This window comes from Vicugna pacos, chromosome 19 (assembly GCF_048564905.1).
Source record: "Vicugna pacos chromosome 19, VicPac4, whole genome shotgun sequence".
Lineage (NCBI taxonomy): Eukaryota > Metazoa > Chordata > Mammalia > Artiodactyla > Camelidae > Vicugna > Vicugna pacos.
This window is the reverse complement of record NC_133005.1, coordinates 4,543,431-4,566,085: the sequence shown is the minus strand read 5'-3', so window position 1 is coordinate 4,566,085 and position 22,655 is coordinate 4,543,431. Positions and strand designations below refer to the sequence as shown.

General features: G+C 50.8%; 1 protein-coding gene across 4 annotated transcripts; it reads right to left on the bottom strand.

Moving 5' to 3' along the window:
* Positions 1–1,353: 1,353 nt before the first annotated feature.
* Positions 1,354–21,766, bottom strand: OVOL2 (ovo like zinc finger 2). Of its 4 annotated transcripts, none has more exons than XM_072943723.1 (4): positions 21,206–21,766; positions 20,335–20,555; positions 11,627–11,816; positions 1,354–2,049 (listed from the first exon to the last, which is right to left on the bottom strand). In XM_072943723.1, the coding sequence occupies exons 1-4, from the start codon at positions 21,303–21,305 to the stop codon at positions 1,733–1,735; spliced, it is 828 nt and encodes a 275-aa protein (XP_072799824.1). In that variant the 5' UTR covers positions 21,306–21,766; the 3' UTR covers positions 1,354–1,732. The 4 variants fall into 4 exon arrangements, with proteins under 4 accessions (XP_072799824.1, XP_072799826.1, XP_072799827.1 ...); XM_072943725.1 differs by lacking the exon at positions 21,206–21,766 and adding an exon at positions 20,927–21,069; XM_072943726.1 differs by lacking the exons at positions 20,335–20,555; positions 21,206–21,766 and adding exons at positions 17,084–17,300; positions 19,544–19,633.
* Positions 21,767–22,655: the final 889 nt, after the last annotated feature.

Below are 22,655 nucleotides of genomic sequence, written 5' to 3'. Positions count from 1 at the left end.
TTCTGAGGGGAGGGTGGGGACAGAGAGGAAAAAAGGGGTTTTGACCAGATTCAGGATTCCTGGTCCCCTCCTCCAGCTGCCAGCCCCAGCCACTGACCTCTGCGGTCGCCTCATGTGCCCCTCGGGCACAGGGATGCTGAGCCCCCCGGAGCGCTCCGAGGATTGCTCCAGGTAACGTGGTGCAGCTCAAGGGGTGCCTGTCTTGTGCCCAGCAAGTTGTGGACACTTAACAAGGTCTATTTCCTTCCTTTCAAAGGCAGAGAAATGTTAAGTTATAGGATATACCACTTAAGCTGCCTGATCTTGGCATGAGGCCAGGCCCTCGGAGGTGGCGGGGGAGTGGGGAGAAGGAGGGAAAGAAGGTGGGAGGAAAGGAGGGCGAGGGAAGGGGAAAGGGGGGAAGGGGGAGGGGGGAGGAGGGGAGGAGGGGGAGGATGGAAGAAGGGAAGAAAGAAGAAAATGGCCTCATCAACCAAATGCTCCCTCAGACCAAGGTGGCCCAGTCCCAGTGCAAGATCTTCTTGCTCTTCCAGGGTGGAAAGGAACCTGCGGCACTCGGCCCAGGCAGTGCCCAGGGGACAAGGGGCAGCGACGGCCGACGAAGCGCAGCACTGCCTCCTCGCTTCAGGCAGCTCACCGAGCCGGGGTAAATCTCTCCCAGGTCACAGCGCTTCCCTGAGTTCTGGGCCCTTCCCCCGGCCCTTCCAGGCACGAGGGACCCAGGAAACCACCTCACACCCCGTCTCCTGTGGCCTACCACCTCCCTTTTGCCCCATCTCAGCCTTAGATCGGCTTTCTTGTGAACCTCCCAGGCAGGGAGACGCAGGTGGCCAAAGGTCACGGCACGCAGCAGTCACATGCCCCGAAGCAGATGCTGACGCAGGCGTCCCTCCTGCAGGGGCTCTGTGCACGCCCGCCAACCTTCTTCTGCTCCAGCCTTGACCCCACGTCATCCCCAGTGCCAGACTCAAGGAGGGGAGGACGGCCTTCAGCCAGTAGGTTCCAGCCCCTGGAGGCCAGAGCATCTCTGTCCTGGCCAGAGAGAGCAGCCTTGAGCCACCTGCCACGCCCATGCCGGCATCCCTGCCCCTCAGCCACAAGCAGTGGCGTCTCTCCAGCAGCTGTCTGTTTACCCAACGCTCAAGATTTGCTTCTTCAAACCCAACCACTAGTACAAAGTATCAACTCCCAAATAACCTGAAGCTGAAGGTCACACGATACGCCTTCAACAGGGAGCTACAGGGGGCTCTCCTGTTTCATCCTGATCAGGAAAACTTCACAAGGATGTTTCATTTGTCAAAACAACCCCTGCGAACTCTTTTGGAATAACATAATTCATTTTCCTTGCTTGAGTAGCATTTCAAGTAGAAGTACTTTTATTTCAAGGCACCGTATCAATCTCTTCTATGGGTGTCTCTCTAAGAACACCCTGCCTCCATGTGTAAAAATCCTAAAAAAAAAGAAAAAAAACCACACAGTGATGACAGCCATTCACAAACTTTCACTCACGTGACTGTGTTCACTGGGACACAGGTTCCAGGAGGCTGGATGCCACAGTTATAATTGACATTAACATTTAGACTCTGTTATAATTGGAACAGAGCCCCCCACTGAGGCCCCCCAAAGGACAGAGAGTTTAACAGAACACTTAGAAAGAGCTGGTGAGGTGGGGGACCCTCAAGACCAGAAATCCATGTCAACGTGGCAGCGTTGGCGTCCCTCCCCACTGTCCTCACTTCTCTTCCTCCTCCTCGCTCAGGTTGGCATTCCCCTGGAGTGTCGATGTCAGCTTGCTCTGCAAGAGGGCTGCCAGCTTTTTGGATGTCTTTTTGAGGAGCGCGCTGCCCGGGTGGGCACTGTTCACGTGCAGGTACAGGTCCTCCTGGGTGGGGCCGGTGTAGCCGCAGTCCTCGCAGACGTACAGCTTGTCCCGGCGCTGCTTGTAGGCATACTGCTGCTGCACCCCGTGGATCTTCTTCAGGTGGGACTCCAGGGAGCAGCGCTGGGTGAAGGCTTTGTGGCAGACATCACATTTGTAGGGGCGAATGCCTGCAAGGGGGAGGGGCAGGCATAGCACCGGTTGGTCCCAGCCAAGCCACAGATTCCAGCCTATGAAGCCATTAAAAATCACCATGCACAACCCAACAGCAAAAAACCAAACAACCCGATTCAAAAATGGGCTGAGGATCTGAATAGTCATTGGTCCAAAGAAGATCGACAAAGGGCCAAAAGACACATGAATAGATGCTCACTGTCACCAATCATCAGAAAAATGCAAATCAGAAACACATAGATATGAGACATCACCTCACGCCTGTCAGAATGGCTATCATTACAAAAATGAGATAATAAAGGCTGGTGAGGACGTGGAGAAAAGGGGACCCTGTGCGCTGCTGGTGGGAATGTAAACTGGTGCAGCCAATGTGGAAACCAGTATGGAGGGTCCTCGAAAACTTAAAGGTACAATTTACACGTGATCCAGCAGTCTCACTCTGGGTCTTTATCCAAAGGAAATGAAAACAGGATCTCAAAGAGATATCTCCACACGCATGTTCACTGTAGCATTATTCACAGTAGCCAAGACATTATTCACACAAGCCAAGCTAAGTGTCTCTTAACAAATGGATTAAAAAATTAAATGGATTAAAAAAAGATGTGGTACATAATGGATGGACCCGGAGATTATCATACCAAGTGAAGTAAGTCAAAGACAAATATCATATATCACTTATATGTGGAATCTAAAAATATGATACAAATGAACTTATTTACAAAACAGAAGGAGACTCCCAGATAGAAAACAGACTTACGAATACCAAATGGAGACAGGGCGGGGGCACGGGGGATAAATTCGAAGTTTGGGATTAGCAGATACAAACTACTATATACAAAATACATTAACAACAAGGTCCAACAGGGAACTACATTCAATATCTTATAATAATCTACAATGAAAAAGAATATGAAAAATATATGGAACTAAATCCCTATGCTGTATACCAGAAACTAACACAACATTGTAAATGAACTACACTTGAATTTTTTTTTTAACGTGGACTATGTACACACACACACACTGGATTATTCAGCCAGGAGAAAGAAAATCCTACCACTTGCAACATGGATGGATCTTAAGGCCATTTTGCTCAGTGAGATAAGCCAGACAAAGACAAAACCTGTGTGCTATCACTTACAAATCAGAAAAGTCAAAGCCCCAGAAACAACAGGAAAATAGTTGGCAGGGGCTGAGGGGTGGGGGAAACAGGGAGACAGAAAAGATCACCAGGACCGAGGATTAGCATGAGGAAAATGATTAAGGCAGGAGACAAAACTGTCCACAAAGGTTCCCAACATCCACATGAGCAAACATAATAAAAGTGGATGCAAACACAGCAAAACACCGCCACCCGGCTTCGGGGGGAGGACTCTGTCTTCCCACGTGCACGCCCTACTGTTTTGGTCTTACAGTGGGCAAAGTAAACCTTGTTTTTTATTTTAGTCTGGGTTTTCCTGGAAAAGGAGTTATTGGGAGGTGACCCCAGGAAGGGTGATGCAGGAAAAGTGGGAGGTGACTCCCCACCTTCAGGGGAGGGGAGAAGTAAGAAGGATGGGGGGGAATGGGGGTGGAGTCATCCAGCCAGTTGCCAGTTGCTGGGAGACCAGAGCCCAATGGGCCAGGCAAGGTGGGAAACTGTAGCACACACACCTCCGAGTCACCCTGCCCCTCGGGAGCGGGGCTCTTTGTCCACCTGCTCCTTGTGCTCCGGCAGCGCTGTGGAGGGCGGCCCCAGGAGGCACTGGCTCCCTCCCCAGCACTTCCGGTCTGCCCATAGGTAGGGTGGGCTCCAACAAGACCACCCCCAGGCAGGGCTGCAGGTGTGGGCAGCTGCAACATCAACAGATGTGCCCAGAAATGGCAGGGGCAGGACACTGATGGTGTCGGCTACAGTTAGGAAAGCATTTCCAACCTAGCTCTTGTGCTGGCTTCAGCATCAGGCTAATATGAGTGGGGACTGCCTTCCAGATGGACAAGTCACACGCACCATATAGAGCAGTCAGCTCAGCCTCACTACATCCCAGTCATTCCTGTGCCCACCACGGGAACCCTGACTGTGTGAGATGAGGATGGCAGGTAAGGAAATGGAAATAGGTCTATCTCAGGCTATAAAGGGGGCGGGGGGGGGGGATACTGGCTGTCAAGGAAGCACAGCGTCCCATGGCATGGAAACCCGGGAGAGGGGGAATACCGTGCTCGGGGTGCAAGAGTAGAGATGGGGCAGCCACCAGTCAGACCATCTCAGAGCCCAGAGGCCAGGAAGGCCATTGCCCTCCCCAAAGCCTCAGGCACAAAATTTAAGAGTATGACCCAAATGCATCAATCAAAACAAATATTTTAAAAATCAAAATACATACTAAAAAAAAGCCCATGATGAACAAATTATCAAAATTTTAAATACGGACAGGACCCACCAGGGCTGCATGGAGTCATACTGGAGCTTAAGGCGAAAGGAAAAATGCATGTCCCCATATAGATGTATGTATGTATGTACGCATGCATGTATGTATTTAAGTCAGCTCTCTCTATCCCAAAGCAGCCAATAATGAACAAGATCTTTTCCCTTTTAAAAAAAAACTTCTTTTAATCATTCTTTGTCTTTCCTTCCAGTTTTTTTTAAATTGAGATATAACTGACATCTAGCACTGTATACTTTTTTTTGTAGAGGGGAAGTAATTAGGGTTTTACAGTTTTACTTCTTTTTTTTAAACGGAGGTACTGGGGATTTGAACCCAGGACCTTGTGCTTGCTAGGAATGCCCTCTACCACTGAGCTGTACCCTCCCCACTTTATTTATTTTTTTAATGGCTATTTTTTTCCCACCAGAATGTTTGCGTTGCTGAAAAAATAGTGAAAAGTTGAAAAGTAGATATATTAAACTTCACATTCTAAAATGCTTAAATATTTTATTTATATAATAATGGAATTTATTATGCTTTCACTATCCTGGCTTTAATGGAAGCAAACTATCAAAAGATATTTTCAAACTCCACTTTTTTGGCTTAACGATATTCCTGGAGATTTTGCCATGTTTGTGCCTATAGCTTGATTTCATTCTTTTTATCAGCACCATTGCATCTTGCTGTACAGCTGCACCCAAATTGCATCTTTTAAAAACTAGAGACTGAGGAAGCACCGCTCCAGCCACACGCTCCCATCAAAGGCTGCCTGTACAACCTGGCGGTAACGGGTGGTCCACTGGCCAACACATCACCTAGGAGCTTCTCAGAAATGCAGGGTCTCGGGCCCCACCTCTGATTTCCAGATTCAAGCGAAGCACTGGGTCTCAAATTTGAGCCAGAAACAAAATCCCTAGAGGGCTTGTTAAAACTCAGATCCTGGGTCCCACCCCTGACGCTCTGCTTCTGGGGTGGGGCTGAGAATCTGCATTTCTAACAGGGTCCCAGGTGATATGGAGGCTGCTGATGCCCGGAGTCACAGGTCTGAAGCAATGCCAGGTGGAGCCTTAGGACAGCACCTGGGGTTCCGAGGCAGCCAAGCCTCACCATGTCTCCTCTTCAAGTTAAAAGTACCCAGTTCCTTAACAGGGACCTACGGTATAGCACAGGGAACTACATCCAATTTCTTGTGATAAGCTATAACGGAAAAGAATCTGAAAACATATGTAAATATATATGTATGTATATGTATAACGGAATCGCTTTGCTGTACACCTGAAACTAACATTGTAAAACAAATACACTTCAATAAAAAGTAAAATCAAATAAATAAAGAAAGAAACTAAGGAGCCAAAAAAAAAAAAAAAGTCCCCAGTTCCTTACTGGTGGAGTTTGATGAGGGAAGGAGGCTGCCCCACAAGGCGGCACTCCACTCCCTGGGGGGAGGGAGCGCTATTCCCTTCCCCCTCTTGCCCCTCCCCCCCCCAAACTTCTCCCAATCTGCATTTATCCCAATCCAGTCAATCTTTCCCTTTAGGCTCCAAACAGACACCATTGTTCCTTCTTCAGTCAAGACAGGATTTGTTTGCCTTCTCCTCCTTCTCAGTGTGGCCCAGAGGGAACAGAAGACCAGAGGGCGTGGGGTGGGGCAGGGAGCGGGCAGAGACGCAGCTCTGGCCACTGCCCCCCCACACTTCCCTGACCTCCGATCTGGATTCCTCAGCCTCCCTCCCGGGAACTCTGAAGCTCCCACAAGAACGGCAGGCACCTTGAACTGACTCCTTTATTCCAGTCAGAGAGGAAAAGGTACAACCAACACGAGGTGTACCGCTCCCCACCACCTTCCCACAGAGACTGAGTGGGGGACCCCGCAGATGCGTACCCTTTTCAACTGGTTATTGCAGCTTGTGCTTTCTGCTCTATAGCTTTTACACTGACTGAAGTCTTTTACAGAATAAATCATCACTTTATAAACAAGAAAAATAAAATGCTTTCAATAAATGCTGTTTGTCCAATGAGCCTGGCACCCCCGTCATGCTAGCGAGCCACACCCAGACCACCCTCAACACCTAGAGAAATGAGATTCCCCGCATCCCACCCCCCACCCCCGGGGGGCCGCTGGTGCTGGGGGCCTGCCAGCAGCGAAGGTGGAGACACTCCACGCTGAGTCTGGCACACGCCAGTGCTGGTGGCTATATTTTACTCTAAACGACGGCTCTCCCCCAACCAAAAGCCAGTCATCTCCTTCCACGGATGGCCAGCTGGTTCAACCTGAAAACACTTAAAGAAATCCAAAAGAATGTTCTCTAAAAACAGGCCCATGACGTTTTTCTCACGGGCTGGGGACCGAATATACATTCGTTTCTTTCTTTTTATTTTTTATTTTTTTAGAGGGAGGAAGTAATTAGATTTGTTTATTTTTTTGTTTATTTTTATTTATTTTAAATGGAGGTACAGGGGATTGAACCCAGGACCTCGTGCATGCTAAGCATGTGCTCTACCACTGAGCCATACCCTCCCCGCTACATTTATTCTTGAAAGCTCATGGCTCCCCTCCCTCTATTTTGACCTGAGACCAGTCAGTGGCTGTAATGTTTCACGTTACAGTGAACAGGCCTCAGTGATCTGTCAACCCCACTTAAATACAGCAATTTTCCCTATTAAGTGTGTAGTGGATGTTGGTGGTCCCCAGTCCAGACCCCCCTTTCTGGGCCAGTGCCTCACTCCTCAGCTGCCATCTGTGTTGGCAGCTGACAACTCCCTGCTGTCCCTTTCTCCAAGGGATGGACACTAAGTAACTGGCCTCTCTGCCCAGGAGAAAGGCAGCTCCTAGCCAATGTCTGACTGACAAGTGCAGAGAGGTCCCCAGCTCGCCCAAAGACAGGACCATCCACACTCCAGGGCCCCTGGTGGCATCAGGCTGGGGCCAGACTCCAGCTGAGGCCACCTCCTTGCTCAGTGCTTCTCCTCCCCTGCCCTGCTCCCCTCCCTCACAGGCTTCTCCTGAGAGACCTCCCTCAAGAAACTGGTTTATGAGTCGCCATCTCAGAATCTGCTTCTAGGGAACCCGACCTAAGACAATTTGAATTGAAAATAGCCATTCGTTGCCGATATATCTTAACCGACATTCTTCTGTACCAGTTTCTCTCTTCTAGTCTGGAATCAGGTGTTATCTGACTATCCCCCCTCCCCCATCTCAAACACACACACCTCTGATTCACTCTTTCCTTGGTGAAGTCACATCCAAAAAAGAAGTCTTTATCTTTTCTTTCATCTGCTTGGATATTAAGGTAAGACATTTTCGGTCTCTGGTTTCTCTGGATCTTTTCCAAGATGTTTCCTTGTATTTTGAGTCTTTCCTCAGATGCCCTGTGCTCTCAGTAATTGCAGAGGACAGGAGGGAATGTGGGGGAGGGAGGGAGGGCTAATCCTGATTTCCCCCGTCCCACTGTCTTGGCCCACCTTGTCAATATTGTCATCACAATTCTCAGAAGAAGGGCCCTGGGATCCCAGATCAGTTTAAATTAGTCATGGCCTAACCGCACTGGAAGCAACCATAACCTTCACTCAACTATCTACAGTATTTGTGAGAACAATGTCCACATCTTTGCTTCTGGTCCTAACACAACACTTAACTGTAATTGTCAAAAACCCCATATTCTTGTCTCAACCAAAGGCAAAACCAAACAGAGTTCTGGCAAGATCTTTTGGAGCCAGTGAGGTGGTTCACATGAACTACAAAAAGGTCTGAGAACCCCAAATTTTCTTTTTTTTTTACTGGTTCTCCCTTTTGTACAGAGCTCAGAGCTGGTAGGGCAGGCCTCTCGCACCCGGAGGCCAGGCCAATTCCTCCACAGACCGCACAGCATCCCAAGAGCTGGTGCCCCTTTTTCCATTTGCCACGAACTCATTTGTCAGCAAGCCCCTGGCTCCTCATTCTGATCCAGTATTACCTCCATCAGGAAACAAGCCAGAGCAGGGAAAATAGGTTCAAGACATTTCCATAATTCTATTTGTTGGTCACTTTGAGAGTCAATTATAATTTAAAAATTGTAAATAGGGGTAGAGTGCATGCTTAGCATGCATAAGGTCTGGGTTCAATCCCCAGTACCTCCTCTAAAAATAAATAAACCTAATTACCTCCCTCCCCACCTCCAAAAAAATAAAGAATAGAAAAAAAATTTTAATAATTATCTGTAGAGTCAATGATCTTAGTACTGTCCAACAGCAATTAAAATGCAAGCCACTTTGTAATTTTAAAATGTCCAGTAGCCTCACTAAAATAACTAAAAAGAAGCAGGTGAAATTAATTTTAAAAGTATATTTTGTTTACCCCAATACATTCAAAAGATTACCATTCCAATAAGGAATCAACATTTAAAATGGAGATATTTAACGTTCTTATTTTGTATCCTCTCCCTAATAAATTTCTTACACCCAAATCCTTGCATCAGGCTCTGTTTTGGGGGCAACCCAAACTAAAACCTTCTCATCTGCAATGCTCTTACTCCCGTCCAGATGTGAAAATCTTGCTTATCCTTCAAGGCTTGGCCAAAAGGACACCTCCTCTGAGAAGTATCCCTGGTGCCTCCTCAGAAAAAATGCACCTTCCAGGCCTCCCCACTAGCATCGCCCCCTTTCCTTCTGTCTGGCATGCCTGCTGGTTTTCCTGGGTCACAGTCAGGTGTTTGGGTTCTTTTCCCTGCCTTGGCTGAGCTCTGCAAGCACAGAGCTGTCTTCAGGCCCGTCACACAGCAGGTTCTCAGGAAAACTCTGCCAACTGTTTCAACATTTACCACCACAAATAGTTAATATTTACCAAGTGCTTACAATGTATGAAGCACTTTATAAGCCATTATTGCCCTGAAACCTCACAACCATCACTCAGGTGATAGGTAATAAAAACATGCCCATTTTAGAGATGGACAAACTAAAGCAAAAAGATAAATAATTTAGACAAGAGCACACTCAGCTAGCTCAGATCTGGAATTCTTAACTACTAAACTTGCAAACTCTTCCCTGAGAGCAGTCAGTGACTAATACTTCCACTAATGGAGAATTAACTCAGTCACAAATGAGGCAGCTCCAGCAGCGCAGTGTTTGCTCCAACTGAAGGTACCAACAGCCAGCAATGCTTCCCAAGCCCCCTTCACTGTGTCTTCAAGGCCAGGATGAGAGAGCCCACCAGGCAAGGAGTTTCAGAAGCAAAGGGCCATGCCCTCAAGGCTGTCCTCAGACAGAGATGAAGAGCTGAGGAACGCTCCAGGACAATCCACGACAAATGACTGAGTGAGTGGTTCCCCAGCTTCCTCCAGCCCTTGGGTCAGTTGTCTACAAGCCCAGCTTTGCAGCCATTTGTTGGGTCCAACCATAGCCTTGGGTCCCCCCATCCTACCACCACCCACAGGACCCTTCGCCATCTGTAGGACCCTCCACCACTCACCACTCCCGAAGCATTCTACTGGGTTGCATTTCTGTCACGTTCAAAACCAGGCAACAGTCATTAGTGCTGTTAGAAGTCACATTACTGGAGCCTCTCAGAGGGAAGGAGATGGTGACCGGAGGGGGCAGAAGGGAGGGGGCAGTGACTAATGAGGAAAAGAAATATTCCAGCTCCTTATATGGGTGAGTTCACTTTGTAAAAATTCCCACATTCTCAAACTATGTACTTATGATTTGTGTGCTTTGCTGGATGTTTGTTATATTTAAATGAAAATTTCCCTTTAGGAAAGTTTTTTTTAAAGGAAAAAAGAAAAACTTTTTAGTACACCAGTCCACGCTCTAAGGTGGAGGACACCCTTCTCAGGCCAGGAAGGCAGCCTATGGCCAGTATTCTAAGAACAAAAAAGTGTGATAAGAGCTATGAAAGAAATCTGAATACAGAGGATCTGAGAAGGGCCCTGGATTGGGGCGAGGGAACTCAGAGCCCCACTGGGAGAGAGGCGTGGACATTTTCCCATCCCCACCTAAATGCCAGGGGAACCACTAAACCCTGAAAGAGCTTGAGCGCTCAGTGAAACTATAAATAGTAAATTCTATGAGGCTACAGGGAGAGTGAGTGATGACCATGATGAGACTGAATGGTTAGGACTGGATGGTTTAAATGAGATAAAATGGAATTGCATGGATAAGTTGGGATGGGATGGGATGGAGTAGGATGGGGGATGGAATGGGATGGGGTGGGAGGGGATGGGATAGGATGGAATGGGATGGGGTAGGATGGGGGATGGAATGGGATGGGGTGGGAGAGGTTAGGATGGGATGGGATGGGATCGGGTAGGATGGGGGATGGAATGGGATGGGGTGGGAGAGGTTGGGATGGGATGGGATGGGATGGGATGAGGTGGGAGAGTTAGGATAGGGTTTGAAAATGGGACCCAGACTGTGAGGGGCTTTACACAAAACCCGACAAGATGGGGAGTTTGGATTTCATCCTGCCAGAGATTTTTTAGCGGGGAAGTGGCATCTTACAATTCTCCTCAAGGGATCACTCTGGCAAAGGTGTGGATGGTGGACCTCAAGGAGAAGCCTGAGGGCCAGATGTTTCCTACATAAAACTAAGGAGGCTACTAACAATCAGAAGGGCCGGCAGAGAGCCGACGGGCTCCCCCAGGCCTGCCTGTGGGCTGGAGCTGGTGAGGACCCAGACCCGCACTTCACAAGGAGACACTGAGGAGGTTTCAGGGGAGGAGGGCACTTGCCCACCAGCCCCTGTAGGAGGCTCGGGCAGCTCTAAGCCAGCGGGTCCTTCTCTTTCTGAGCTCTCGGGAGGAAAGCGATGCTATTTTGAGAAAGGCTCATTTCCCAAGAGAGGAACATAAAATACCACCAGTGGGACCACAGGAACCACACGCTAGCCGTCAGCCCGGCCCCAGGGCTGCCCCAGGAAACCCCGCTCCCCGTGGCGGCATCACAGCTCCCTGGCCACTTGCGGCCAGTCATGTCTCCACCGCCAGAACTGGCACCACTATCCCCCTCTGACGGGGCAAGACCAGGCCTCCAGAAGGGTTTGCCTGGCCCCAGAGACACTGCTGGCCGGTGGTAAAGCCAGGAGGCCGGGCCCCAAATGCTGCGCCCTGCGATCTTTCCAGAAACACAGCACAGCTCCAGGCTCCCAACTTGGTTCTCTGGGGGCAAAGAACAGGGATGCTCAGCCCCGCGCCTCCCTCACCTGTGTGTGTGCGGACGTGCCTCTTGAGGTCGAAGGTGTCGTTGAAGCCCTTGCCGCAGAAGGTGCACAGGTGCCTCTTCACCTGGTTGTGGCACTTGAGGTGCCGGTTGAGCATTCGCTGCAGGCGGAAGGCCTTGCCGCACAGGTCACAGCTGTGAAGCGCCGCGTCCCCGCACGTGCCTGTGGTGAACTGGACAGAGAGAGGCGTGAGGACAGCCCGCCTCCCTGGGCTCCAGGCTTGGCCTGGCTGGGCTTCTGCCTTCCTCAAACTTCCAAGCAGAATTTGGCTGTCAAAAAGCTGGAACCAGGGCAACTCCTCCCCACCTCCATTCTCCCCTTTGTTCTTGGAACAAACCTCTGACTTCTAGCTGGGGACACCCACCCAGCTAAACCCCGGCTTTCCCCAGCCTCACAGCAGGTCCCCGCGGTGAGACCACCTGGCTGATGAAATGTACTCTGAGGGGAAGGAGGGTGCCCCCTCCCTCCCTGACTCCTTCCTGTAGCTGGAGCTCCAACAGCCACCTTGGACCTTAAGGCGGAAGCCAGTGCTGAGGATGGAGAAACAGAAGGATAAGAGGAGTCTAGGTCCCAATAACATCCTGGAGTCTCCAAAGACAGCCACAATCAATTCCTTCCCCCGGTGCCTGCATCCTTTAGAGATGGACACTGTTTCCTCTCCTGTCGCATCTGGGCAGGCTTGTGTCAGTTTCAGGTCTTGAGAGACCTTCCAGCTTCTACATCCTCCCTCCTGGAAGCCAGCTGCCGCGAAGGAGCCCAAGACCCCCATGCTGTGAGGAAGCCCACGCAGCCGCGTGGAGGAGCATTGAGGTGCCACGTATGAGGGGACTCACTGGCTTTCTGGCCCACCCAGGGCAGCCACCAGAGTGAACAGACTCGGCCCAGAGTACAACCCTCTCGACCAGCCGTGCCCCAGCTCCCGACCCACAATCATGAACAAATTGAACAGTCATCTTGAGAAGTGAGTGGGTCAGGATCCCACAGCCTCATTATCAGAAAAACTATCACCAAATCTCAGTTCTGGACTGCCTGGGCCATTCTCTCCACCGTGTTTGCTGCCTCAAAGGAAGAAAACAGAATCTCCAACTGTGTGATGAAAAACACCAGGTCAGATGTATTCATCAAAGGTTTCCTAGTTACCTGGTCCTAGTTATCAGATCCTTTGGAAGATGGATCCAATTGTTCTGCCAAAATTCTATTCATAAAAGGACCTAGAAAATTTACTTTCCGACAAGCATCTTTTTAGCAAGAAGAGCTGGCCCTTTCCTGACTTACCTCCTTTCTAGTCTCAGACACCCTCCTCCTTCAACCCACCGTGAGTACTGCCTTCCACTGAGACCCAGCTCAACTGTCCCCTCCCTGATGCAGCTTCTCCAGCCGCTGCAGCCCCTGCCCAAACTAATCCCTGTACCCCTGAGACCAGTGCCCCTCAGATCCCACTGTGCACATGAATCCTCTGGGGTTCTTGTTAAAACGGGGGTTCTCATTCAGGATGTCTGGTGGGGTTTGGATGCAGCATTTGTAACCAGCTCCCAGGAGAGGCCACCGTTCAGTCCATGGACCGCACTTCAGATGTGAGGCACTGGCCCTCCCACAGTTCAATACTTTATTCCAACTCATTCTAGACGCTTCCATTACACACGAACATTTCCTCAGGTTTCATTCTGGAAACGTTCCTCTGGCTTTCTCAGAGTAAAAACGGAAGTTCTCCAAAATGCCTAAGCAAAGGCAGTGTTCCCATTTCTCCATGATATACATCCCCATTTCACAGCATGGAAAACTGAGTTACCACAAAGTGCTCCTTTAGGGAATTCCCATAAGGTGCATCCTTCCAGCCCATGAAGTGTGGCTTGCCACCTAAATATGCATCTTGGACCAATCCAGCCCCCAGACATGTATGAATTATATTCAGAGCCTCTGAAGAGAGGCTTTTTGAAAGAAGATATAGGGTTAATTAAATGACAAAGGATCGTGGACGGTGAAGCCATCCTCTGTCAGACTAGTTCACTCCTCAGAAAGAAAGGAATAATTCCTTCCTCAGAAAGGAGAAATTCCTCAGAATTCCTGAGACAGTCTCTAACTCCTCAGAAAAGTATTTGGAGGAAAAATTCCTCAACATGAAGTTTATCCCACAGAGTGTATTTCACTTGTGCCTTGAAATTTGTTCTGTAATAGCAAAGGCGGAAACTACCTGTATGCCCATCAACAGGGACTTGTTAAAAAAAAAAACATTTAAAAAGATGGTAGAATCAGATAATGAAAGCAGCCAGAACATGGACAGAGGACCAACTAACTGCCAGCCACATGAGTGAGCCCCCTTGGGTGTCTAACCCCAGCTGTCACCTGACTGCACCCTCAAAAGAAACCCCAGGCAAGACCCACCTAGCTGAACCCAATCATTCCACAGAACTGGAAGATATTATAATAAATTACTGTAAGATGCTAAATGGGGGGTTATTTGTGACAGCAATAGACAACGAGAACGGTGATCGATGTATCATCAGCACCAGGTCGGCCACATTTCTGAGCTGTCTCTCCCAGGATGGGCTCCGTGGTCCAGAAGGCACCTGTGATTCTTGAAATGATGCCCTGTGGGCTGGAGGACCAGCCATCCCTCCTCGGCCCAGCTGTCTGCTCACTGGGGCCATCTTTGTTACGTTTACTTGGGTGCACACCTACCACTCTACCCCCGAAAAGTTCAAAATAGGGCGAACCAACATACCTCGTCACTCTACTCTTCAAGGGGTAGACCAAAACTTGTTACAGCTTATAGTCATCTCGGTTACAAAATGAGCAAATGGAGAGACAAGAAATGCTGGGGATCAAATAAAAATCTAGACCTGGCTGCTGCGCGATGTTATTTAGAATCCCTGGCCCACACTTCCCCACGTGCGAAAATAATCAAATGGAGTTAGAGGAGTTCTTTCGCTGAATTCAAATCCTGCTCCACCACGCGCAGTCTGGGGCAAAGGCGAGTTACTGAACCTAAGCTTTCATTTCGTCACATAAAATGTGGACAATAATGATACTTGCCTCTTGGATTGTTAGGGAATTAAGGAAAGCTACTTTAAAAGGACTGCTTGCTCGATAAATCCTAGCTAACTCTTAAAGTTTGACAAGCTCCCAAAACCCTGTGACCCCTAAATAAAAGGTAACTGGTCAAGAAGGGGTGGGCAGCGCTCAGCGGTAGAGTCCATGCCTAGCATGCATGAGGCCCTGGGTTCAATCCCCAGCACCTCCGTTAAAAATAAACAAATAGGGGGAGGGTGTAGCTCAAGTGATAGAGCACGTGCTTAGCATGCACAAGGTCCTGGGTTCAAGCCTCAGTACCTCCATTAAAAATAAATAAATAAAATAAATAAATAAACCTAATTACCAGAGAAAGGTAATTGGTCAAAACCCCTTGTTCCTCCATTTGTCTTTTGAGGTTTTCTCTCGCTGATGGACGAAGGGAACTAACCTCCAACGTGGGTCACCAGCCCCCAGTCCTTCATCTGGAACTGCAATCCGAAAAGCGCTGGAAACCAACATTCTCTCTTATCTCCCTTGGCAACAAAACCGGAAGCTACCCATTTGGGGAAAATGTTCACGTTTTGATATGGGAACTATTCATGTGTTCAATTACAGGTTCAATTACCGCTCCAGACACCATGTTACCTCTTGGAAAAGCGTAATAGTCTCTCTCTCTCAATCCAAAATTAACACTGTCCAAGAGGTTTATTACCGAAGTGGAGATTAATTAATTAACTGGAGCCAAACTCCGGGCAAGGAAGATGAAGAGAGACTGAGTAAGTCCCCAACCCGGTAGGTTGGCGCTTTCTTGTTGGCTGTCCTGCTTTCTACAGGATCTCGCCTTTCATTTGAAAAAACACACAAAGTTCTCCTCTAGTTCTTCTAAAACACAGGCCTCTGCGGCAGAAACAAACCCATCATTGTATCAGAGCTGCTGAAGACTTCAGGAGCGTCCGGGGAGGTAGGGACTTCAACCAGCCCTCTGACCAACTTCAAAGCTGACTAAGGTCATTCACCTGCCAACTTGGAAAGGAAAAAAAAAAATCCTTATACCTGAAATTAACATTGTAAACCAACTACACTTCAATTAAAAAAAAAATCCTTTATTTTCTGTGGATGCTTCTACCAGAAGAGTCTTCAAATTAATGGTCCTATTATTAATGGAGGTGACTGTGAGTCCAGGCTACCTTCTGGCAGCCATTTGGACAAGATCTCCATTGACACATTTGCTTATGCTCGAACACTCAAAACATGCTAAGCATATTTCTCTGATTCTTTGGGATAAAAATTCCCCTCCTGCTCCCATGGAACCATTTCCTTAAGCTTCACAACTCCACTACATGGCAGAATGCAGAACCTTCTCAAATGCAGAGAGGCTGGAGAGAATACATCCCTATAGTCCAGAAGAAACGGAGGCTCAAAGATCTGTAACCAGCCAGCCTGTGGCCGCATGACTCGTAGGCGCCCACACTGGGATTTTGATGGGGCCGGTTATCTGCGAAATGTGTGGCTACACTTCCCCGGGACAGGCCCACGGGTCTGGGCATGATGTGGGGGAGACGGAGGGGATGAGCCCTACTGTTTGCCTCATATCGTGGTGAGAAATAGCTTTGGGTTCCCTCATGTCAGATTGTTACTGCGAATGGCTGAAGTGTCAAGGATGCCTTCCAGCAACGCGAACAGAATAAGGAGCCTCGGCTGGGCTTTGGCACTAACAACCGTGAGGAACTCAACAAAACCTCTCTGGCTTTATCTTCCTCCCGTTAAATACGAGGTGACTGGACCACAGAAACTTTAAGGGTCCCTGTAGTAGATCCTATGGGTGGACACGCTCAGCCTCTATTCCTGCTCCTCTGGTGGGCCTTGCTGTACGGCATAAGCTAGAAAGCTAGACACATTTTCCAGAATCCCTTGCAGCTGTGGGTTTTAGATGTGACTTGGGCCCCACCAGTTACATGCCACTGTCAGGAGATTTGAATTTGTGCCTGAGTTAATTGAGCAGAGGCAGCTCCATGGCAACTGTTTCACACTCTGCACTAGCAGAAGCATTGTGATGCACGAACAGCAGCCATTGAGGCAGCAGCTCCCTAGATGGCCCAGTTCTGCAGTGTTGGCTCTGGGAGTCATTCCTGGGAGCTTAGCCTGGTCTTTCCGTAGTCCACTTAGTACCCTATAATTAACCATTCTCTGCTTAAGCTAGAGGCATTGGATTCCGTCTCTGCAATGAAATCCACGCTGTCCCTTCCAGCAACAAAAACCCATTTCGCCTATATTCCAACTAAAAGCTGGTGGAGTTAACACTGATATTGTTCTCCTATTCCTCCTTTTTTCTCCCTTTAAATTAATTTAAGCTTTCTCAGGCATTCATTCCAAGCATTTTCCCTTTTTTTCCTTGCTTCCTGTTTTTCCCTAAATGCTGTCACTTACGTCTAGGGACTGTTGACTCCTTTCTTGCCTGTGTTTCTCCTCTGTGTTGACTTAAGTCCTCCTATGAGTCAGGCATTACTGCACTGGGTGCTGGAAATACAAGCCCTGTAGGAATGTTCCCTGACTTTGATGGGTCTCGAATCAAGGAGTCTGGTCAGCCAAGGAGATAGCCAATGAGTTACAATATTGGTGGGGGAATTGAGGCATCCAGTTCTGTCTTGGGAGATAGAAGACAAAAGGCAAGGAGTTAGGGATGGGGCTTATGTTCCCTTCTGAATATCAAATGGATGGAGTTTTTAAAAATACTCACATCCAGGGCAAACCCCTTGTCCCTACCGTAGGCAACAAAATACTGGACGTTAACAAAATTTGCTGTTCATCACTATCAGCTAACTCCCTACTGGGCAGTTTGTACATGCACAAAATTGCTCAACAATTTACACCCATTATATCATTTAATCTACCCAGTATTTCTGAGAAGCCAATTCTGTTATTTCTCCATCTTACAGATCAGTGAACTAAGGCTCAGAACAGATAATATATCCCCAACGGCAGCTGGTAAGATAGACCCAGAAGAGATTTTTCTTCTCAGAAACCTTCCAGAGCCCCTCCTTCGCTCCCACAGAAGTATCCACACGTCCAGGCGTAGCCCCTTTACCACCTCAGCCTGTCCTGGCTACATTTCTAGCTCCTCACCCCTCCCCTGGACTCCCCAGACCCCAGACATGCTACCCATCCTCCCTCTGGCCACCACAGCTGAGTCCTATCCTTACTCAAGCTTGGGGTTCCTCCCACACCACCCTAGAACCTGTCTCTCCCATTCTCCAACAGCCCTCAAATCCACACCAAGAAATCCTTCCTCTGCTCAGAATTTATCACATCTTTGCTTGTGGTTCTGGCTTAGTGTTCACTTTCCTGTAATTGAGTTAATAATTAATACGGTATTTGTGTCTCCCCACCAACCCAAATAATTCTAGCTAGAGTTATTAGGTACCGTGTTTCACACTTAGCTCATTTATCCTCAGAACTCTGTGAGGTATCATCACTGTTCCCATTTCACAGACAAGGAAATCAAGGCCGAGGGAGTAGCAACTTGCCCAAGGTCAGACACAGCTAAGAAGTGATGAAGCCAGAGCTCAGAGGCTTAACAGCTACAGTTACATGATCCTGGGTAGTGGCATCTTTATCTTGGGGCTGGGCTGCCTCGTACACAGCAGGCACCTACATAGTGGGGGACGGGATACCGCCTCTCTTTGCAGGTCCCTGGCTCAAATCTGTCCTTCCTCTGGCCCTAAGAACCAACTGCCTAGTGAGTGTTTTCAAGTCATTAAAACAATGCGTCATGCCTGAGTGGCTTTCTCCCTCTTAGGGTTAGGGAACTAATTTCTTAGACAGTTCAGCGTGCTTTGCATAGAATTCTAAAGTTACACATCGTGCTAAGTCACAGGCAATTTGACCAGTCATTTGAACATGGCAATACCACAGCTGAGAATTGTTGCAGGCTTGGAGCATCTTAACACCAAGATGTGGCCTATTTGCAGGTGGAAGCAGAGGGAGAAGGAGCCTGAATTTAGTTCTCAGTAAACAAACAAAAACTTCTCTGGAAACTTTGTTAACAGTTGAGCAAAGTCTGTACCTCGTCCCCCACCCCTAGGGGCAGCACAAAGACAAGGATCATGGAAATAAGACTGGTTTACTCACTCCCTTAATCCAAGGATCCAATGCTGCTCTTTGCCTTGGGGCAGCAAAGAGATGTCCTAAAACGGTGGTTAAGGGACTGGATATTTTTCCTTTGCCACTTTCTCTTCAGGGTAATACGGGCAATTGGGGGACAGAAGGGTAAACTAGCTATAGATGATCGCTAAACAAGGTAGCAACTGCCCTTCCAGCCTGGCGATAAATATGCAAGTGGGACAATGTGTAGAATTTCCCGGAGGGCAGAGCTACCAGCCTCAGGCGAACTGTCCCTCCCACTTAACCCCATCTGGCCCAGAAAAGCCTCCAGCCAGCTGACTTTGAACCTCAGCAGCACACTTAACAATAGGCTGGATGCCCACACCCAGTTGGAGCACCCTTTAAAGAGGTCTTACCTAAGGATTCCTGCTCAAGCCTCTAGCCTCAATTCATAACCAAATGCACCCCAGCCCACCCCAGAGCCAGAAATATGCATAGGGGAGGGATGACCTCTCCCAGGAAAAGTAACGGAGGTTTTCTCAATCCACAGCAAATCCTAGGGTTTCTCCTTCCCACACACCCCCTGCTTGGGCAGCGGGGCTGCAGGATCGCCCTAGAGCGCCCAAGAATCAACACCTACACCAAGGCCTGGAGCCCGCAAAGGCTCACACTAAGGCCCACCTGGCTAGAAGCTGGGATCATGTGATTCCTAAAACGCCACTCCCTGGCTCCAGCTTGCTGTGAGTCAGTGGAATGGGACTGTTTAATCTTACAGGTAGCGGATACCTTTGAGCAGGCAATCATGGAAGTTCCACCTAGGAAAGCACAGATGGGCGTCCCGATAAGATAAGACGCGGCCTACAATTCTAGGAGGCCAGGTAGGGGTGGGAGCCCGAGAGCGGTAACAGAGGAAAACAAACACTCCAAACCACGGGGGGAGGGGCAACGGGGCAATTTGCAGTTGAATCCGTTTATCCGTCAATTCGAGAAGCTTTGACCAACACAAGTTTAAAGTGCCCAGCACAGACCTCGTGTCTAACGGGCACTGTATAATTGGTTCTGGGAACAGTCTGTTATTGTGAGAGACCCACTGTGTGCCAAGCTGCCGCCACTGTCTCCAGAACGCGAAGAAGGGGGTGAAACTCAGAATTCACCAAGCGCTCAGAACGGCGCCCCAGAGTGGGGATCTCGGAGCCTGGGGTCCCTCCTTTCCCACCCCGGGAGCTCCGATGGCCTGGTTGTTCCTCAGGCCTCGCTCACAGAATGGGCTGCTGCGGGGAGGAAGCTGGGCCTGCGCCTTTTAGGCAGTTCCAGAGGCCACGCGGGCAGACTCGGGCCGCTCCGGGAGCCGGTCTCCGGGGCGCAGCGCGCGGGCAGCCGTCTACTCGGCAGGCGGGACGACGCACCGAGGCGCCCTGGCTGCCGCCCAGGGGCAGGTGCAGGAGCGGCGCTGCGGGCGCGCTGCGTGCACCGGTGCCGGGGTGCGCGGGCGGGCGCGGCAGGGAGGGGCGCCGGCCGCGGGAGCCCGACGCCAGGGCGTGGTGCAGGTGGCGGCGGGGGCAGAGTCGACACTGTACCTTGATTTTCGACCTGGCGACTGGGCGCTGCTTCTCCGCCAGATGTCCACCGGGGCCCTCGCCGTCGCCGGACTCGGGGGTTTCGCGCTCGAGGGCGCGCGGTGACGAGCTGCTCTCGGCGCCTCCCGGCTCCCCCGCGCTGTTGCTGCCGCCGCCGCTGCTGCTGCCGCCGTCGCTGCGGCAGTCCTCGGGGGGGTCGTGGAGCAGACGGCCCAGGCCCACTGCGGAGGGAGGGCCGCGCCCCGACACACAGACACGCGGCGTCAGGCCCAGGCGCCCGCGGCAGTTTGACCTGCGGGCGGTGCCGTCGCCGCCCCGCCCCGCCCCGGACCTGGGCACGTCGCCAAAGTGGGCAACGCCGCGGGGGGTGCGCGACCAGCCCCCGACTCGGCCTCCCGAGCGAGCTTGGGGTTCTGGGGCCGCTCCTCGGTCCCAGTTCCCTCGCCCCCGAGGAACGGAGGGCCATGCGGCACTGGGGACCCCGTGTGCCGAATTTCCTCTCCCTGGGATTGGGGGGGCTGCCCTGGCCCGAGAAAGGTTGACGGATCCCTGTACAAGCCCATGAGGACGTGGGACTGGGGGTTGCCCCTACCCGCCTCCAACCCCCTTCCTGGGCCACCGCCGTCCGCGTTGCAGCCAACGGTCCCGCCGCCGGGCAATTAGAGGCGCCCACTAGGGAGAAGGGGGAGCAGGGCGTCCGGGGTTCCGAGCCTCTCTTGATCCTCCCGCGCCTCAGTGACCTTCTCCTCCCCCTGAAAGAGGGGCATGGTGTGGGGGAGTCCAGCCCCGGCCACAGAGCAGAGGGACGGAGTCACCCCTGCCCCCACCCCGGGAACCCGGCGCCCAGGCCCGTCCCCCGCGCGGCGCTCACCTGGGATGTAGGTGTCTGCCCTTTCCTCGTCCGGGAGCTCATCCCAGCTGCGGACCGAGACCCCCGGGCTCCTTCTCTTCACCAGGAAGACTTTGGGCATCGTGGAGCCCCCTCCCCGGACTGCGGCCCCCTCGTCCCGGCTTCTCCCCGCTAGGGGCGGCGGCGGTGGCTCGGTCCCCGGGTCCTGGCGGCCGGAGCCCACCTTCCCGCCGGGCCTGCCCTCTCCCTCCGCCCCCCGCCGCGGCGCGGCCCGGCCTCTCCCCCGCACGCCCGGCGACTCCCAGCCTCCCGGCTCCGCTACACCTATGCCTTAAATCGCGGGTGAGACCACGCCGAGGAAAAAGTTTCATAAGGTGGAATAGAAAAGGCACCAGGAAACTTGGGAGTGAGCATGCGCCCTGCAACATAACGGTGTCAACAAGCTCGCTACCTGTCCGACCGGTTCCGGCGGCCGGGGCTGCCTGTTCCAGCCCTTCCTTAGGCATGAATGTTTGCAAAAGAATTTAACGTCTGCTTCTCCCCCCTCCCCTTTTTAAAAAGGGAAGAACGTTTTTCACTCAACCCCCTGCCCCATTCCCCAGCACCGGCACCTCGGGGCGAACTCTTTGAGGTAAACCCCACGTCCGCTTCGCAGGGCATCCCTCCCTCCCGAGAGCTGGAGCCCCCGCCGAGTTGCCCACCCTCCACCCCCCGCCCCAAGTGGATTTGTCTCCAACAGGCAAACCAGAAAATGGCTCAGTTCCTCTGGACTCTGTGCATCATTCCCGGGGTTTGTTGAAATCTCGGTGGGCGGAAATGGGAGGTTGCGGGGAGACCTCCCCCAGGATTCTGATCTGGTAAAGAGGGAACTCGGGGGCTTCAGTTCCCCATCTACAGCAGCCCCTCCAAATAAATACAGTAAAAATAAATTTTAAATTTCAGCATCTTTCGAGCACGTCATTTTGTGCCATACAGCAGAAGTACATGTCCGCTTGCTTCCACCTCAAGCCCTTCCACCCCAGGAGCCCCCTCACCCCAAACAAACACAATGGAAACAAAAGCCAAGTGCAGGTTATGCAAACGTAGCTTCGAAAAAAAAAATCCTATCCTCGCCCATTCCCATTATTGTCTCCCCTAACCGTTTGCTCGCCAAATTCTGAAGCTGGGAAATACTTTCCAGGAAGCCAGTAAAGTGAATATGGGCTACATCTCCGTACTGCCCCTACTGGGGAGGTAGCTGGAGAGCTTTGTATTTCTTTTTGGTTTGGGTTTTTCCTATCTACCTTTACACGGGGGTGGGGGGTGGGGGGAGTTGATAAGAGAAAGATGTCAAGTTCCTAAGGGCAGCTGTACCCGCCTTGGAGAGTTGGGGGGCCGCGCTGCGGGTTCTACCGCCACCGCTCGGGTGTGCCCAGGGGCGCACCGCCCTGCCTCCACCGCCGCGGCCGGCAGTCCCTTCCCGGGGGGATCA

Excerpts from the sequence above, each read along its gene's own strand:
- OVOL2 (XM_072943723.1), bottom strand. The coding sequence starts at position 21,305 with ATGCCCAAAGTCTTCCTGGTGAAGAGAAGGAGCCCGGGGGTCTCGGTC. Across the intron at positions 20,556-21,205 it reads GGCAGACACCTACATCCCAG|TGGGCCTGGGCCGTCTGCTC; the intron begins GTGAGCGCCGCG and ends CTCCCTCCGCAG. Across the intron at positions 11,817-20,334 it reads TCGCCAGGTCGAAAATCAAG|TTCACCACAGGCACGTGCGG; the intron begins GTACAGTGTCGA and ends CTCTCTGTCCAG.